The sequence below is a fragment of the Borostomias antarcticus genome, assembly GCF_949987555.1.
Source record: "Borostomias antarcticus genome assembly, chromosome: 17".
Classification (NCBI taxonomy): domain Eukaryota; kingdom Metazoa; phylum Chordata; class Actinopteri; order Stomiiformes; family Stomiidae; genus Borostomias; species Borostomias antarcticus.
In genome coordinates this window covers 1,980,733-1,999,245 of record NC_140250.1, presented here as the reverse complement: position 1 = coordinate 1,999,245, position 18,513 = coordinate 1,980,733, and the positions used below count along the sequence as shown (strand labels likewise).

The 18,513-nt window shown below is 47.9% G+C and overlaps 5 protein-coding genes across 5 annotated transcripts; all 5 read left to right on the top strand.

Annotated features, from left to right (window-relative positions):
* Positions 1–531: 531 nt before the first annotated feature.
* LOC311319934 (tripartite motif-containing protein 16-like) lies at positions 532–4,755 on the top strand (the record flags this gene model as incomplete). The annotated part of the gene is made up of 7 exons (XM_084451566.1): positions 532–1,131; positions 1,439–1,534; positions 1,817–2,050; positions 2,246–2,405; positions 2,682–2,741; positions 2,861–3,342; positions 4,651–4,755. 7 exons carry the CDS (start codon positions 532–534, stop codon positions 4,753–4,755), a joined length of 1,737 nt encoding a protein of 578 aa, XP_084307692.1.
* A 3,003-nt stretch (positions 4,756–7,758) lies between these two features.
* On the top strand, positions 7,759–8,616 carry LOC311320535 (myeloid-associated differentiation marker homolog; the record flags this gene model as incomplete). The annotated part of the gene is made up of 1 exon (XM_084452305.1): positions 7,759–8,616. The coding sequence occupies one exon, from the start codon at positions 7,759–7,761 to the stop codon at positions 8,614–8,616; it is 858 nt and encodes a 285-aa protein (XP_084308431.1).
* A 472-nt stretch (positions 8,617–9,088) lies between these two features.
* LOC311319933 (E3 ubiquitin-protein ligase TRIM47-like) lies at positions 9,089–14,005 on the top strand (the record flags this gene model as incomplete). The annotated part of the gene is made up of 4 exons (XM_084451565.1): positions 9,089–9,688; positions 10,389–10,484; positions 10,741–10,974; positions 13,826–14,005. 4 exons carry the CDS (start codon positions 9,089–9,091, stop codon positions 14,003–14,005), a joined length of 1,110 nt encoding a protein of 369 aa, XP_084307691.1.
* On the top strand, positions 11,470–12,298 carry LOC311320460 (tripartite motif-containing protein 16-like protein; the record flags this gene model as incomplete). The annotated part of the gene is made up of 3 exons (XM_084452214.1): positions 11,470–11,493; positions 11,628–11,655; positions 11,775–12,298. The coding sequence occupies 3 exons, from the start codon at positions 11,470–11,472 to the stop codon at positions 12,296–12,298; spliced, it is 576 nt and encodes a 191-aa protein (XP_084308340.1).
* A 369-nt stretch (positions 14,006–14,374) lies between the features above and the next one.
* On the top strand, positions 14,375–17,130 carry LOC311319932 (stonustoxin subunit beta-like; the record flags this gene model as incomplete). The annotated part of the gene is made up of 2 exons (XM_084451564.1): positions 14,375–14,923; positions 17,026–17,130. 2 exons carry the CDS (start codon positions 14,375–14,377, stop codon positions 17,128–17,130), a joined length of 654 nt encoding a protein of 217 aa, XP_084307690.1.
* Between the last annotated feature and the right edge of the window lie 1,383 nt (positions 17,131–18,513).

Genomic DNA, 18,513 nt, shown 5'->3' with positions numbered 1-18,513 from the left:
GTAAACAGATCAGGTTTGGTGCATTTTATGAGTGTTCTGCTCCTGATAAATCTGTGCACTTGCTTTCTAAAAGCCCTCTACATCGATCAAACTAGAGTTGATGAGCAGGAATACACACAGGACACAGGGATTCAGTACTTTAGAACATGAACAAGATATTTAATATCGCAACAGTTCATATGTGAAGGGTTAATCCCTTCCAGCAGACACCTGACCTCAGTTGAAATGAACAATCATCACTATGTAGATATTTTTTGTTGGAAATATCAAGCAAAGGACAAAACAATTAGAAATCTCCTTTCTTCGTTTCTCTCTCTCTCTCTCTGTCTCTCTCTCTCTCTCTCTCTCTCTCTCTCTAAACCACGCCCCCTGGCAGAACCAGGAAATCCCTTGCTCCTCCCAGTACTCACTCTATTCCTAGGAAACAAAAGTGTTCTCTCCGTCTCTCTCGCTCGCTCTCTTTCTTTTTCTCTCTCAAACTCTTATCTCTCTGCGTCTGTGAGTGAGTGACTGTGTCCCTGACACACCAGCATGGCCCAGCAGGGAGTTCTGTTAGACCAGGATCAGTTCTGCTGTTCTGTCTGTCTGGACCTCTTAAAGGATCCAGTCGCCCTCCCCTGTGGTCACAGCTACTGTAGCAGCTGTATCGAGGACTGCTGGGACCAGGATGAACAGAAGGGAATCTACAGCTGCCCCCAGTGCAGACGGAGCTTCACTCCAAGGCCTGCCCTGATGAGGAACACCATGCTGGCTGAGGTGGTGGAGAAGCTGAAGGAGACAGGAGGAGCCCGGGCCGCCCCCTCTGAGCTGACCAGCCCAGCTGGGTCAGAGTTGGTGACCTGTGACCTCTGCACCGGGACCAGGAAGCAGAGCGCCCTCATGTCCTGTCTGGTGTGTCTGGTGTCCTACTGTGAGACTCACCTCCAGCCCCACTACCAGGTTCCTGGTCTGAAGAAGCACAAGCTGGTCAAAGCCACGTGTGAACTGCAGGAGAGGATCTGCTCGAGTCACAACAAGCTGCTGGAGGTCTTCTGTCGGACAGACCAGCAGTGTATCTGCCTGATGTGTGTCATGGATGCACATAAAGGCCATGATACGGTGTCAGCCACAGCCGAGAGGGCAAAGAAACAGGTAAGACCTGACCAGGTCAGAAAGCACATTGTGTTGCCTCTGTGTATGAAGTGCGCTATACAAATAAAGTTTGATTTGATTTGATTGAGGTTAATTGGAATGAACATTGAATCATGATGACAGAAACAGGGTTGCTTTTCATCCATGTTTTTTGAAGGGGATAAAAAGTCTTCAGTGCAAGAGATATGAATAGGTTATGGCTAAAATGTATTTAAAAAGTAGGAATATATCAACCCAAAATACTGAAATGAGTGATAATTTGACAGATGTGTCAATGTTTTGTTGTAATTTGTGTGTTTATCTCCAGAGCACGCTGGGTCTGAGTCAGCAGAAAGTCCAGCAGAGAGTCCAGGAGAGAGAGAAGGAGCTGAAGGAGGTCCAGCAGGCTGTGGAGTCTCTCCAGGTCAGCATCAGGATGTCAGCTACTCTAGCTATGGTGGAGGGAGATACCTGGCCTCGTGAGACCATCCTGAACTCACCAGCTCTCTTTCAGTTTTCCTCCACAGATCAGGATGGTGTTATGAGGCTAGGAGATACCTGTAGGACAGTTATAACTGTCACATTCAGGATTACTGGCTTCAGTTGAACTCTTTCTTTTTCTTTCTTTCTTTCTTTCTTTCTTTCTTTCTTTCTTTCTTTCTTTCTTTCTTTCTTTCTTTCTTTCTTTCTTTCTTTCTTTGTCCAGCGCTCTGGCCAGGCAGCAGAGCAGGACAGTGAGAGGATCTTCACTGAGCTGATCTGCTCCATTGAGAGAAGGCGCTCTGAGGTGAAGGAGCTGATCAGAGCCCAGCAGAGGGCAGCAGTGAGTAAGGCTGAAGGACTGGTGGAGAGACTGGAGCAGGAGATAGCTGAGCTGAGGAGGAGAGACGCGGAGCTGGAACAGCTCTCACACACAGAAGACCACATCCACTTCCTCCAGGTACAGTAGCTGGACTCTCCTGGTACCTGACATGTGAACATCAACTGGTTTGGTCTATTGATTAGGCAGAATATTCTGTACACTTGGTATGTGTTTCTGTTTATTTCCTTTCTCTCTCTCTCTCTCTCTCTCTCTCTCTCTCTCTCTCTATCTCTCTCGCTCTCTCTCTCTCTCTCTCTCTCTCTCTCTTTCCAGAGTTACCAGTCTGTTTCCAGTCCCAGTGTATCTTCAGACCTCCCCAGCGTCTCTGTCCCTTCTCTTCAGTTCTTCAGTGATGTGACTAAGGCTGTCTCTGAGCTGAGAGAGAAACTAGAGGACGTGATCAAGGGAGAGTGGTCCAGCATCTCCTTCACAGGTGTGTTGGAGGAGTTTTGAGAAAATTATTCTGTAAAAATATCACTAAAGTACGGAGAGCAACAAGTGATCCTGTCTCGTCCAATAAGAAACAATGTGACCAGAGGAAAGATTTGGGGTTCACAATGAAACACATTGAACACATCTCTGTATACTGTCTACTTGACTTTAAAATTGATGATTTTGTGTGTGTGCGTGTGTGTGTGTGTGTGTGTGTGTGTGTGTGTGTGTGTGTGTGTGTGTGTGTGTGTGTGTGTGTGTGTGTGTGTGACTGAAGTCTCTTTAGTGGGTGTGTTGTCTCCTCCAGAGCCCAGGACCAGAGCACATTTCTTACATTGTGAGTGTGTGAAGTCTCCACCTCTCTCTGTTGAATGATAAATCAACAATACCAGCTTTAAGGGGGACAGATGAACGGTCATGTTATTAACTCTGATCTGGTCTCTGCTCTGTTCCCAGATTCCTGTCCGCTCACTCTGGACCCAAACACAGCACACAGAACCCTCTCTCTGTCTGGGGAGAACAGGAAGGTGACATGTTTAAAGCAGATCCAGTCATATCCTGACCATCCAGACAGATTCACCTACTACTTCCAGGTGCTGTGTAGAGAGGCTCTGTCTGGGCGCTGTTACTGGGAGGTGGAATGGAGAGGTGGTGTTGTTTTCATAGCAGTCTCATATAAAGACATCAGCAGAACAGAGAGAAACTCCTCCGGGTTTGGTTTAAATAACAAGACCTGGTGTTTAGGGTGCTCTAGCGATGGTTACAGGTTCTTTCATAATAATGTTGAGACTGAACTATCAGGCCCTCAGTCCTCCAGAGTAGGAGTGTACCTGGATCACAAGGCAGGTTCTCTGTCCTTCTACAGCGTCTCTGACACAGTGTCCCTCCTCCACAAAGTCCAGACCACATTCACCCAGCCACTCTATCCAGGGTTTATGGTTTGGAATAATAATGACTGTGCAGAGATCAGTAAACTGTGGTAGAGGGAGGGGGATCCTTCCAGAGGATGGGGGGAGAGTAGGGGGGAGGAGATGAGGGGGGGGAGGGGGCAGGGGAAGAGGAGAGGAACGTAACGTTGCCTCTGGCTCAAGTTTGGAACCTGATCCTATTAGGAGGCCTAATAGAAGGAAATCTTCATGCCATCACTTGTTTATAATTGTTGAACTTTGGTTCTTTAATATTGTAATTTAAACTTGATCATTGTATTCAATCATTTTTTCTTAGATTCATTCATAAACATCTATTATAAAAGATGATATTGTTGATGTACTTTGATACTGTATAAGGGGTCTTTTTTCTCTGTATAATGACTGAATCAGGTATTCATGAATGTTGGTGTTCATGACTGCTGTTTAAATGATTGGTTAGTTGTTTTCTCTCCTACTGTTACCTAAGTGGCTGTTATATTTCATCCTGAAGTAAAGATTAAATAAAGGCATATGAAACTGAAAGACATCTCATTACTGTATGAAAATGTGTGGAATTTGCTCTTATTACTAAAACTCTTTTCCTCCCTTCCTCCCCGTCCCCACCTTACATCCTTTCATCCTTCTCTTCGTCTTTCCATCTCTCTCTCTCTCTCTCTCTCTCTCTCTTTCTCCCTCTCTCTCTCTCTATCTCCCTCTCTCTCTCTGTTTGGCTGTTGTTTTTCCTCTTCCATCTCTGCACCCTATCACTATCATAATTACTATGCGTAAACATGTTGTAATAGATTATGTTAGGGCTAGTGGAGGAGGACCCAAGAGCAGACACGACAGGCGTATGGGGAAAAACCCACGTTGGGGCACGTTTACTGGAGAGGGTCAGGCAGGAACGTGGTAGTCAGACAGACGAGGGGGTCAGGCAGGAACGTGGTAGTCAGACAGACGAGGGGGTCAGGCAGGAACGTGGTAGTCAGACAGACGAGGGGGTCAGGCGGGTTCTTGGTTCTCCAGTCAGGAAAGGTTCAGGCAGGTTCTTGGTTCTCCAGTCAGGCAAGGTTCAGGCAGTGGACGGAAGCTAGTCCTTCCACTGAAATAGCTTTGAATTGAAATGACATGAAATAATGTCTGATAAATTAAGATAGGTCTTTTCACCTGGACACATCAGTTCCAATGCTTCCAATGCTAATCCAGCACACTAAGAGCAGGATAGCTAGTTAGCTCATGAGCTCATAGTATAAATGACCTATAGTGAATCTTTACCAGTCTGTTTCCAGTCCCAGTGTATCTTCAGACCTCCCCAGCGTCTCTGTTCCTTCTCTTCAGTTCTTCAGTGATGTGACTAAGGCTGTCTCTGAGCTGAGAGAGAAACTAGAGGACGTGATCAAGGGAGAGTGGTCCAGCATCTCCTTCACAGGTGTGTTGGAGTAGATCTGAGAAAACCGCTCAGTTAAAACATTTAAACTAATGGACCTGGGCATCACTAAAGTAAGGAGAGCAACAAGTGGTCCTGTCTGGTTCAGTAAGGAAAAGTGTGACCAGAAGATTTTGGGTTCACTTTGAAACACATTGAACACATCTCTGCATCTGCTTGGCCTTTAATAATGATGGTGATTCTCTACCTGTGTGTGTGTGTGTGTGTGTGTGTGCTGAAGTGGTGCATGCTGGTCTACTGCGTCTGCTTCATCCTCTCGGCCGCCATGGTGGTCCTCTGCGTGGGCGAGTGCACCGGCTGCCTCCCGTTCCCCTTCCCCAGCTTCCTGTCCACCTACGGCCTGCTGGGGGCGCTCATGTACCTGACGGCCACCGTCATCTGGCCCGTCTTCCAGTTCCACAAGCGCTACCTTGGCCGCGGCCAGAGGCCCCCCCGGCTTGTGGCCGTGTCGGTGCTCACCGCCCTCAACTTCCTGCTCTATCTGGCCGACCTGGCGTACTCAGCCAGACTGGTGTTTGTTAGGGTGTGATAAAGGAGAGGAGGAGAGGAGAGGAGAGGAGAGGAGAGGAGAGGAGAGGAGAGGAGGAGAGGAGAGGAGAGGAGAGGAGAGGAGAGGAGAGGAGAGGAGAGGAGAGGAGAGGGGAGGAGAGGAGGGTGAGCAGAGGAGGGAGGGAGAGGAGAAGGAGAGACGAGGAGGAGGAGGAGGAGGAGAAGGAGGAGGAGAGGAAGTGGAGATGGGGGGATGAATGTAATATCAGTGCGTCAAAGGGAGGAGATGTCATGGCGTGAGGAGGGAGGAAGGGGTACACAGGGATTCAGAGATGCCATTCACTGCGCACAAGCACGTTGAGGGAATTGAAGAGCACCATCAGTTCCCAGTATCTTCTGAGGATGGGACGGGTGGTACACCACTCTGATTTAATGTTTAGTTAGGACTGGAACTATTGTGTTAAGCTTCAATTAGCCTACACACGATTTAGTAAAAAGTGATCAGTTTGACATCATCATAGCACATACGTATACTGTCTTTCACTGTAGGCTACACTCGGCCTTGCCTCATCGTATCCAGGTCTTGCGTAAAAGCAACATATTGAACCAACTTTAACATGACAAGAAAACTGTATTATCCCATTGAGGCCATTTGTAACACAGCCAGCAGTAATCACACAGACAACAACATCACATGGAGATAGCAACTAATATTAAGACTCCCTGCTCCACCTAAAGATACGGAGGTTGCATTCGCCACACCATCAGCTCAATTTGGTTCCACGTAACTGTCTTGAACTCCAGATGTTATAGGTCGGTATTGTAGAGATTATATACATAAAGCCCACATTTGACACTACCAGTCTAGGGCATGTGACAGGGGCAGGTTTGGGTGGACTATTGTATATCCAAAATGTCTGCCTGCCGACCCCAAACTATCCCGTAAGAACCAGACCCGGAAAGAGGCTTTAAACTACAGTTTCATTGAATTTCATAGGTTTGGCGGTCGTCTATATATAGGCCCTCATGAAACTTTAGTAAATGGTCAGTTATGTTTTTCTGAAATGGCCAGAGTCAGACACACGTTTCACTTTGTAAAAGGTTCTCTGCTCTGTGTGGCTTAGACTTGACTGATTTCCTGCTGATCTGCCATTAGTGCAACAGCTTCCTGTGCAACGCAGTAGGCCCCAGAGAGGAGCCAACTCACTACACTAATAGACTGACTAATGGATTGAGATGGTAGAACAAGAAAAGGTGATTGATCTTACAGTATGAGCAAGAAAGAAGCTAGCAAATCTGTAGCCTAGTACTTTACAACTCTAGCCTTGTACTTTAATTACACTCAAATATTAAAGTCACAGAATGAGCTAAAATCCTCAAAGAATGCAGGTTCAACGCCGGGATGAGACTGGAAGAGGAAGCGGGAGATGGTGAGAACAGATCTAACAGAGAAGTGAAACAAGACAAAGTACAATTTCCAACTGTCAAATATGTGTCTGTGTGCTTGGTTTTAGTTCACATAGTGTAGAGGAACCAAAGGAACAGCAAAAGTATAAACACGGATATATACTGTATCAAACACACGTCAAAGTAGGCTATCGGTCCTACAGTTGACCTATTATAGCTCGTGTGTACACAGATAGCATATTATGGAACGTAACAGCAGCAAAACATAAAGACACTAGAGGGCGCCAGAGCCGAGAAAAACAGGAATTCCCCCATTCTGTCTAATAGACTTTCTGTTTCCTTGTTACAGTATGAACCTAACAGGCCTCACACTGGTGCTGCTCCCTCTTGAGCCTGTACTGTGTTCTTCATATAGGCCTTTGCCACACATTCTACTGCACTGTTCAGTAGTCTGCCCAACTGCTGCATGTTTGAGTTGTCATTTACTGTATTGCTGGCATCCCAAAAACTATTTCCGCGCAAATGGAGAATAAATTATTGTATCACATTCCCAATGTGAGGTTGTAGTCTGAAGGAAGGAGCAAAGGCATGTTGATGTATTTTAGGTGTTTATCTATCTTATATTGACTGCAAGAACTCCATTTGTACTTTCATAGAGTATCATCAAAACCAGTTTAAAAAAACAAAATAAAAGCCTTTAATAAAGCAAACACAAGTGATAAAAGAAAGACCACTGTCCCGATAAAAGAAAGACCACTGGCATGTTTCAAACAACCCTAGTCAGAAGAACTAACGAGGCGTGGAGACTCATGGATGAGGCCCAGCCGGTAGGCCGAAGAAAGGGTAAACATACGCATTCACTTTCAATTTGAGTCTCATGTGATTTCCCATAAAAACACACTCCCTTTCTCTCCTTCATCCCCTCTACAGACCCCTGGTCCAGGACGGCACAAGAAGCACCCGCCCAAAACCCAGACGCCCCTCCGGAACAACCGCACCTACAGGAATTCGTCCGTGCCGCGGAACTTTGCCGGGACTACAACTCCCAGAGACTACAAATCCCCCCCTTCCCTCCATTGCCCTTGACTGTGAACTGAGCCGCCATGCCGCTGGTACTCCTGCCCCCCTCCCAGCTGCTGTGGGTCCGGGTGGCGGCGCTGGCGTTCGCCTGCGTGTCCTTCAGCCTGGTCGCCCACGGGGCAGGGCTCCCCCAGGAGGGCGTGGCCGACTGGTGCGTCTTCTGCTGGGCCGCCAGCTTCGCCGGCACCGTGCTGGTCCTCCTGACCGAGCAGCTGGGCCTCCAGGCCCGCGTCCCCGTCTCCTGGGCCAATCTCCCCGTCACACTGGCCGGCTACGCCGCCGCGCTCTGCCTCTCCGCCTCCGTCGTCTTCCCCGTCTACTTCCTGCGGGGCGGAGGGACGGCGGCGAGCGGGGAGGCGCGAGGCTACCGCGTCGCCGCCGCCGTCTTCTCCTGCCTGGCGGCTGCGGCCTACCTGGTGGAGGTGAGCCTGTCGAGGGCGAAGCCCGGGGAGGAGGCGGGTTACATGGCCACGGTGCCGGGCCTCCTCAAGGTTTGCCAGACGTCCGTGGCGTGCCTCATCTTCGTGCTGGTCAGCGAGCCCGTGTCGTACGACGGCCACGCGGCGCTCAAGTGGTGCATGGCGGTCTACTGCGTCTGCTTCATCCTGTCGGCCGCCGTGGTGGTCCTCTGCGTGGGCGAGTGCACCGGCTGCCTCCCGTTCCCCTTCCCCAGCTTCCTGTCCACCTACGGCCTGCTGGGGGCGCTCATGTACCTGACGGCCACCGTCATCTGGCCCGTCTTCCAGTTCCACAAGCGCTACCTGGGTGGCGGCCAGAGACCCCCCCGGCTTGTGGCCGTGTCGGTGCTCACCGCCCTCAACTTCCTGCTCTATCTGGTCGACCTGGCGTACTCAGCCAGTCTGGTGTTTGTTAGGGTGTGATAGAGGAGAGGAGGAGAGGAGGAGAGAGGAGAGGAGAGGAGGAGAGAGGAGAGGAGAGGAGAGGAGAGGAGAGGAGAGGAGAGGAGAGGAGAGGAGAGGAGAGGAGAGGAGAGGAGAGGAGAGGAGAGGAGAGGAGAGGAGAGGAGAGGAGAGGAGAGGAGAGGAGAGGAGGAGGGGTTGAAATGAACAATCATCACTATGTAGATATTTTTTTGTTGGAAATATCAAGCAAAGGACAAAACAATTAGAAATCTCCTTTCTCTTTTTTTTCTCTCTCTCTCTCTCTCTCTCTCTCTCTCTCTAAACCACGCCCCCTGGCAGAACCAGGAAATCCCATGCTCCTCCCAGTACTCACTCTGTATTCCTAGGAAACTAAAGTGTTCTCTCCGTCTCTCTCGCTCTCTTTCTTTCTCTCTCAAACTCTTATCTCTCTGCGTCTGTGAGTGAGTGACTGTGTCCCTGACACACCAGCATGGCCCAGCAGGGAGTTCTGTTAGACCAGGATCAGTTCTGCTGTTCTGTCTGTCTGGACCTCTTAAAGGATCCAGTCACCCTCCCCTGTGGTCACAGCTACTGTAGCAGCTGTATCGAGGACTGCTGGGACCAGGATGAACAGAAGGGAATCTACAGCTGCCCCCAGTGCAGACGGAGCTTCACTCCAAGGCCTGCCCTGATGAGGAACACCATGCTGGCTGAGGTGGTGGAGAAGCTGAAGGAGACAGGAGGAGCCCGGGCCGCCCCCTCTGAGCTGACCAGCCCAGCTGGGTCAGAGTTGGTGACCTGTGACCTCTGCACCGGGACCAGGAAGCAGAGAGCCCTCATGTCCTGTCTGGTGTGTCTGGTGTCCTACTGTGAGACTCACCTCCAGCCCCACTACCAGGTTCCTGGTCTGAAGAAGCACAAGCTGGTCAAAGCCACGTGTGAACTGCAGGAGAGGATCTGCTCGAGTCACAACAAGCTGCTGGAGGTCTTCTGTCGGACAGACCAGCAGTGTATCTGCCTGATGTGTGTCATGGATGCACATAAAGGCCATGATACGGTGTCAGCCACAGCCGAGAGGGCAAAGAAACAGGTAAGACCAGAATATGTGGTTCATTTGGAATGTGGAATGAACAACATCAAGAGATACTGTACAGAAAGATGGTGGTTCTGCATTCATTTTTAAAGAATAGATTGTGGATAAAATATGATAAAAGTATATTGAATTGAATCACCATTTGACTGAGAAAGACAAGCTAACTCTGAACGGTCGTTAGTGTATCGTTGTCTTTTATAAGTAAGTCCAGTCTGAGCTCGTATCTGGCCTACATACAGTGAAGAACTATAAAATGTCTAAAAAAGTGCTGACTCATATCAGGACTTGCAGGAGGAGTGTAATGCTGCTGACTCATCAAAGTGACATCAGACCCAAAACTTTTCCCCAGAACTACAGTAGAGAGTAGCTCATTAATTGATCATCACAAGAGAGAGTCGTCCTGCTCATTTTCTGAGTGACGTCAAATACACCTTTGATACCAAGGATGGATACTTGCTTCTATGACATACCTGTATAAATTACCTATAGTAAATCTTTACCATGTATTTAAACTTAACCTTTAGCCTATAGAGCTACAGCGTACATACCTGTAGTGGACAGTCAGGGGTTGAAGTTCATCTCATGTTTACCAGCTGTACCAATGTTGGTGATACTGTAGCTGTGTTATGACAGAGCTCCAGTACTGTTTCTACTGTAACTTTTAATGTTTTGTTGTAATTTGTGTGTTTATCTCCAGAGCACGCTGGGTCTGAGTCAGCAGAAAGTCCAGCAGAGAGTCCAGGAGAGAGAGAAGGAGCTGAAGGAGGTCCAGCAGGCTGTGGAGTCTCTCCAGGTCAGCATCAGGATGTCAGCTACTCTAGCTATGGTGGAGGGAGATACCTGGCCTCGTGAGACCATCCTGAACTCACCAGCTCTCTTTCAGTTTTCCTCCACAGATCAGGATGATGTTATGAGGCTAGGAGATACCTGTAGGACAGTTATAACTGTCACATTCAGGATTATTGGCTTCACTTGAACTCTTTCTTTCTTTCTTTCTTTCTTTCTTTCTTTCTTTCTTTCTTTCTTTCTTTCTTTCTTTCTTTGTCCAGCGCTCTGGCCAGGCAGCAGAGCAGGACAGTGAGAGGATCTTCACTGAGCTGATCTGCTCCATTGAGAGAAGGCGCTCTGAGGTGAAGGAGCTGATCAGAGCCCAGCAGAGGGCAGCAGTGAGTGAGGCTGAAGGACTGGTGGAGAGACTGGAGCAGGAGATAGCTGAGCTGAGGAGGAGAGACGCGGAGCTGGAGCAGCTCTCACACACAGAAGACCACATCCACTTCCTCCAGGTACAGTAGCTGGACTCTCCTGGTACCTGAAATGTGAACATCAACTGGTTTGGTCTATTGATTAGGCAGAATATTCTGTACACTTGGTATGTGTTTCTGTTTATTTCCTTTCTCTCTCTCTCTATCTCTCTCGCTCTCTCTCTCTCTCTCTCTCTCTCTCTCTCTCTCTCTCTCTCTCTCTCTCTCTCTCTCTCTCTCTCTCTCTTTCCAGAGTTACCAGTCTGTTTCCAGTCCCAGTGTATCTTCAGACCTCCCCAGCGTCTCTGTTCCTTCTCTTCAGTTCTTCAGTGATGTGACTAAGGCTGTCTCTGAGCTGAGAGAGAAACTAGAGGACGTGATCAAGGGAGAGTGGTCCAGCATCTCCTTCACAGGTGTGTTGGAGGAGTTTTGAGAAAATTATTCTGTAAAAATATCACTAAAGTACGGAGAGCAACAAGTGATCCTGTCTCGTCCAATAAGAAACAATGTGACCAGAGGAAAGATTTGGGGTTCACAATGAAACACATTGAACACATCTCTGTATACTGTCTACTTGGCTTTAAAATTGATGATTTTGTGTGTGTGCGTGTGTGTGTGTGTGTGTGTGTGTGTGTGTGTGTGTGTGTGTGTGTGTGACTGAAGTCTCTTTAGTGGGTGTGTTGTCTCCTCCAGAGCCCAGGACCAGAGCACATTTCTTACATTGTGAGTGTGTGAAGTCTCCACCTCTCTCTGTTGAATGATAAATCAACAATACCAGCTTTAAGGGGGACAGATGAACGGTCATGTTATTAACTCTGATCTGGTCTCTGCTCTGTTCCCAGATTCCTGTCCGCTCACTCTGGACCCAAACACAGCATACAGACACCTCTCTCTGTCTGGGGAGAACAGGAAGGTGACAGGTTCAAAGCAGATCCAGTCATATCCTGACCATCCAGACAGATTCACCCACTGCTCCCAGGTGCTGTGTAGAGAGGCTCTGTCTGGGCGCTGTTACTGGGAGGTGGAATGGAGAGGTGGTGATGTTTTCATAGCAGTCTCATATAAAGACATCAGCAGAACAGACTCCTCCTCCAGGTTTGGTTACAATAACAAGTCCTGGTGTTTAAGGTGCTCTAGGGATGGTTACAGGTTCATTTATAATAATGTTGGGACTGAACTATCAGGCCCTCAGTCCTCCAGAGTAGGAGTGTACCTGGATCACAAGGCAGGTTCTCTGTCCTTCTACAGCGTCTCTGACACAGTGACCCTCCTCCACAAAGTCCAGACCACATTCACCCAGCCACTCTATCCAGGGTTTAGGCTTTGTAAATATAATGACTGTGCAGAGATCAGTAAACTGTGGTAGAGGGAGGGGGATCCTTCCAGAGGATGGGGGGAGGGTAGGGGGGAGAGTAGGGGGGAGGAGATGAGGGGGGGGGGGGGGGCAGGGGAAGAGGAGAGGAACGTAACGTTGCCTCTGGCTCAAGTTTGCAACCTCATGAAGCAGAGTTCAGACTAGATTCACCCAGCCACTCTATACTGGGTTTGTATGCCTTCATGCAGTCACGGTTTTCTCAGTCATTTTGTTTTTATAGATTCAGCTGATTACTAATAATTGTTCTTGCATTGTACTTCAGGAGGCCTAATAGAAGGAAATCTTCAACCATCATTTGTTTATAATTGTTGAACTTTGGTTCTTTAATATTGTAATTTCAACTTGATCATTGTATACAATCATTTCATTTATAAACATCTATTATAAAAGATGATATTGTTGATGTACTTTGATACTGTATAAGGGGTCTTTTTTCTCTGTATAATGACTGAATCAGGTATTCATGAATGTTGGTGTTCATGACACCCACTGTTTAAATGATTGGTTAGTTGTTTTCTCTCCTACTGTTACCTAAGTGGCTGTTATATTTCATCCTGAAGTAAAGATTAAATAAAGGCATATGAAACTGAAAGACATCTCATTACTGTATGAAAATGTGTGGAATTTGCTCTTATTACTAAAACTCTTTCCCTCCCTTCCTCCCCGTTTTCACCTTACATCCTTTCATCCTTCTCTCCGTCTTTCCATCTCTCTCTCTCTCTCTCTTTTTCTCTATCTCTCTCTCTCTCTCCCTCTCTCTCTCTCCCTCTCTCTCTCTCTCTCTCTCTCTCTTTCGCTCCCTCTCTCTCTCTCTCTCTCTCCCTCTCTCTCTCTCTCTCTCTCTCCCTCTCTCTCTCTCTCTCTTTCTCTCTCTCCCTCTGTTTGGCTGTTGTTTTTCCTCTTCCATCTCTGCACCCTATCACTATCATAATTACTATGCGTAAACATGTTGTAATAGATTCTGTTAGGGCTAGTGGAGGAGGACCCAAGAGCAGACACGACAGGCGTATGGGGACAAACCCACGTTGGGGCACGTTTACTGGCGAGGGTCAGGCAGGAACGTGGTAGTCAGACAGACGAGGGGGTCAGGCAGGAACGTGGTAGTCAGACAGACGAGGGGGTCAGGCAGGAACGTGGTAGTCAGACAGACGAGGGGTTCAGGCAGGAACGTGGTAGTCAGACAGACGAGGGGTTCAGGCAGGAACGTGGTAGTCAGACAGACGAGGGGGTCAGGCAGGAACGTGGTAGTCAGACAGACGAGGGGGTCAGGCAGGAACGTGGTAGTCAGACAGACGAGGGGGTCAGGCAGGAACGTGGTAGTCAGACAGACGAGGGGTTCAGGCAGGTTCTTGGTTCTCCAGTCAGGCAAGGTTCAGGCAGGTTCTTGGTTCTCCAGTCAGGCAAGGTTCAGGCAGTGGATGGAAGCTAGTCCTTCCACTGAAATAGCTGTGAATTGAAATGACTCTCTCTCTCTCGCTCTCTCTCTTTCTCTCTCTCTCTCTCTCTCTCTCTCTCCAGAGTTACCAGTCTGTTTCCAGTCCCAGTGTATCTTCAGACCTCCCCAGCGTCTCTGTTCCTTCTCTTCAGTTCTTCAGTGATGTGACTAAGGCTGTCTCTGAGCTGAGAGAGAAACTAGAGGACGTGATCAAGGGAGAGTGGTCCAGCATCTCCTTCACAGGTGTGTTGGAGGAGTTTTGAGAAAATTATTCTGTAAAAATATCACTAAAGTACGGAGAGCAACAAGTGATCCTGTCACGTCCAATAAGAAACAATGTGACCAGAGGAAAGATTTGGGGTTCACAATGAAACACATTGAACACATCTCTGTATACTGTCTACTTGGCTTTAAAATTGATTGTGTGTGTGTGTGTGTGTGTGTGTGTGTGTGTGTGTGTGTGTGTGTGTGTGTGTGTGTGTGTGTGTGTGTGTGTCTGAAGTCTCTTTAGTGGATGTGTTGTCTCCTCCAGAGCCCAGGACCAGAGCACATTTCTTACATTGTGAGTGTGTGAAGTCTCCACCTCTCTCTGTTGAATGATAAATCAACAATACCAGCTTTAAGGGGGACAGATGAACGGTCATGTTATTAACTCCGATCTGGTCTCTGCTCTGTTCCCAGATTCCTGTCCGCTCACTCTGGACCCAAACACAGCAAACAGACAACTCTCTCTGTCTGGGGAGAACAGGAAGGTGACATTTTCAGAGCAGATCCAGTCATATCCTGACCATCCAGACAGATTCACCCACTACTTCCAGGTGCTGTGTAGAGAGGCTCTGTCTGGGCGCTGTTACTGGGAGGTGAAATGGAGAGGTGGTGATGTTTTCATAGCAGTCTCATATAAAGACATCAGCAGAACAGACTCCTCCTCCTCCTGGTTTGGTTTCAATAACAAGTCCTGGTGTTTAAGCTGCTCTAGTGATGGTTACAGGTTCATTCATAATAATGTTGTGACTCATCTATCAGTCCCTCAGTCCTCCAGAGTAGGAGTGTACCTGGATCACAAGGCAGGTTCTCTGTCCTTCTACAGCGTCTCTGACACAGTGACCCTCCTCAACAAAGTCCAGACCACATTCACCCAGCCACTCTATCCAGGGTTTGAGCTTGGTTATCAAGACTGTGTAGAGATTAGTAAACTATGGTTAGGGGAGGGGGATCCTTCCAGAGGATGGGGGGAGAGTAGGGGGGAGGAGATGAGGGGGGGGGGGGGGGGGGTATCCTGGGTTTGTATGCCTTAATGCAGTCACGGTTTTCTCAGACATTTAGACTTTAAAGATTCAGCTGATTACTAATAATTGTTCTTGCATTGTACTTCAGGAGGCCTAATAGAAGGAAATCTTCAACCATCATTTGTTTATAATTGTTGAACTTTGGTTCTTTAATATTGTAATTTCAACTTGATCATTGTATACAATCATTTCATTTATAAACATCTATTATAAAATATGATATTGTTGATGAACTTTGATACTGTATAAGGGGTCTTTTTTCTCTGTATAATGACTGAATCAGGTATTCATGAATGTTGGTGTTCATGACTGCTGTTTAAATGATTGGTTAGTTGTTTTCTCTCCTACTGTTACCTAAGTGGCTGTTATATTTCATCCTGAAGTAAAGATTAAATAAAGGCATATGAAACTGAAAGGCATCTCATTACTGTATGAAAATGTGTGGAATTTGCTCTGATTACTAAAACTCTTTCCCTCCCTTCCTCCCCATCCCCACCTTACATCCTTTCACCCTTCTCTCCGTCTTTCCATCTCTCTCTCTCTCTCTCTCTCTCCCCTCTCTCTCTCTCTCTCTCTCTTTCTCTCTCTCTCTCTCCCCCCCCCCCTCTATTTCTCTCTCCTTCTCTCTCAACCCCCCGCCCCCTCTCTCTCTCTCTCTCTCTCTCTCTCCCTCTCTCTCCCTCTCTCTCCCCCCCCCCCTCTTTCTCTCTCTCTCTCCTTCTCTCTCAACCCCCCGCCCCCTCTCTCTCTCTCTCTCTCTCTCGCGTTCTCTCTGTCCAGCGCAATAAGAGTGGGATAGCCAGCTAGCTCATGAGTTCACAACAACTAGCAGCAGCTTCAATAACATTGAATTGAATTGAATTGAACCCTTTATTGCCCCAGAGCGGAATTTGTTTAGCACACGTCAAGCATACATAAAACATTAAAATGTACGCCCATCACCAACACCGCAATGTCACCAACCACCATCATCGTCATCACCATCCTCACCAACATCATCATCATCACCATCCTCACCAACATCATCGTCATCACCATCCTCACCACCATCATCATCACCATCCTCACCAACATCATCGCATCATCATCATCATCATGGTGATGGTGTTCATGACTGCTGTTTAAATGATTGGTTAGTTGTTTTCTCTCCTACTGTTACCTAAGTGGCTGTTATATTTCATCCTGAAGTAAAGATTAAATAAAGGCATATGAAACTGAAAGACATCTCATTACTGTATGAAAATGTGTGTAATTTGCTCTTATTACTAAAACTCTTTCCCTCCCTTCCTCCCCATCCCCACCTTACATCCTTTCACCCTTCTCTCCGTCTTTCCATCTCCCTCCCTCCCTCTCTCTCTCTCTCTCTTTCTCTCTCTCTCTCTGTTTGGCTGTTGTTTTTCTCTTCCATCTCTGCACCCTATCACTATCATAATTACTATGCGTAAACATGTTGTAATAGATTCTGTTAGGGCTAGTGGAGGAGGACCCAAGAGCAGACACGACAGGCGTATGGGGACAAACCCACGTTGGGGCACGTTTACTGGCGAGGGTCAGGCAGGAACGTGGTAGTCAGACAGACGAGGGGGTCAGGCAGGAACGTGGTAGTCAGACAGACGAGGGGGTCAGGCAGGAACGTGTTAGTCAGACAGACGAGGGGGTCAGGCAGGTTCTTGGTTCTCCAGTCAGGCAAGGTTCAGGCAGGTTCTTGGTTCTCCAGTCAGGAAAGGTTCAGGCAGTGGACGGAAGCTAGTCCTTCCACTGAAATAGCTGTGAATTGAAATGACATGAAATAATGTCTGATAAATTAAGATAGGTCTTTTCACCTGGACACATCAGTTCCAATGCTTCCAATGCTAATCCAGCACACTAAGAGCGGGATAGCCAGTTAGCTCATGAGCTCATGGTATAAATGACCTATAGTGAATCTTTACCAGTCTGTTTCCAGTCCCAGTGTATCTTCAGACCTCCCCAGCGTCTCTGTTCCTTCTCTTCAGTTCTTCACTGATGTGACTAAGGCTGTCTCTGAGCTGAGAGAGAAACTAGAGGACGTGATCAAGGGAGAGTGGTCCAGCATCTCCTTCACAGGTGTGTTGGAGTAGATCTGAGAAAACCGCTCAGTTAAAACATTTAAACTAATGGACCTGGGCATCACTAAAGTAAGGAGAGCAACAAGTGGTCCTGTCTGGTTCAGTAAGGAAAAGTGTGACCAGAAGATTTTGGGTTCACTTTGAAACACATTGAACACATCTCTGCATCTGCTTGGCCTATAATAATGATGGTGATTCTCTCCCTGTGTGTGTGTGTGTGTGTGTGTGTGTGTGTGTGTGTGTGTGTGTGTGTGTGTGTGTGTGTGTGCGTGTGTGTGTGTGTGTGTGTGTGTGCTGAAGTGGTGCATGCTGGTCTACTGCGTCTGCTTCATCCTGTCGGCCGCCGTGGTGGTCCTCTGCGTGGGCGAGTGCACCGGCTGCCTCCCGTTCCCCTTCCCCAGCTTCCTGTCCACCTACGGCCTGCTGGGGGCGCTCATGTACCTGACGGCCACCGTCATCTGGCCCGTCTTCCAGTTCCACAAGCGCTACCTGGGCGGCGGCCAGAGACCCCCCCGGCTTGTGGCCGTGTCGGTGCTCACCGCCCTCAACTTCCTGCTCTGTCTGGCCGACCTGGCGTACTCAGCCAGACTGGTGTTTGTTAGGGTGTGATAGAGGAGAGGAGGAGAGGAGAGGAGAGGAGAGGAGAGGAGAGGAGAGGAGAGGAGAGGAGAGGAGAGGAGAGGAGAGGAGAGGAGAGGAGAGGAGAGGAGAGGAGAGGAGAGGAGAGGAGAGGAGAGGAGACGGGGGGATGAATGTAATATCAGTGCGTCAAAGGGAGGAGATGTCATGGCGTGAGGAGGGAGGAAGGGGTACACAGGGATTCAGAGATGCAATTCACAGCGCACAAGCACGTTGAGGGAATTGAAGAGCACCATCAGTTCCCAGTATCTTCTGAGGATGGGACGGGTGGTAAACCAGCGTGATGAACAGCGAAACCAGACATGTGAGGTCAAAGTTCAAAGACAGTTGAAATAGGCAAAGGTCAAAGACTATTTAAATGCTGGAATCAGGGTTGGCTGTTCCTACTGATTCATAGTCCGTAACCCAAAATGAAACATTTTCAATGAATGTAGATACATGTGGAATATTGTCTATGGTGTACTTTCTTAATGCTATTGGAATGAACATTAAATATGAAAAACAATGCTTTTCTTACATGTCGTCTAGAGTTGTATCTGTGAACAGATCCGGTTTGGTGCATTTTCTAAGTGTTCTGCTTCTGATAAATCTGTGCACTTGCTTTCTAAACGCTCTCTACATCGATCAAACTAGAGTTGATGAGCAGGAATACACACAGGACACAGGGATTCAGTACTTTAGAACATGAACAAGATATTTAATATCGCAACAGTTCATATGTGAAGGGTTAATCCCTTCCAGCAGACACCTGACCTC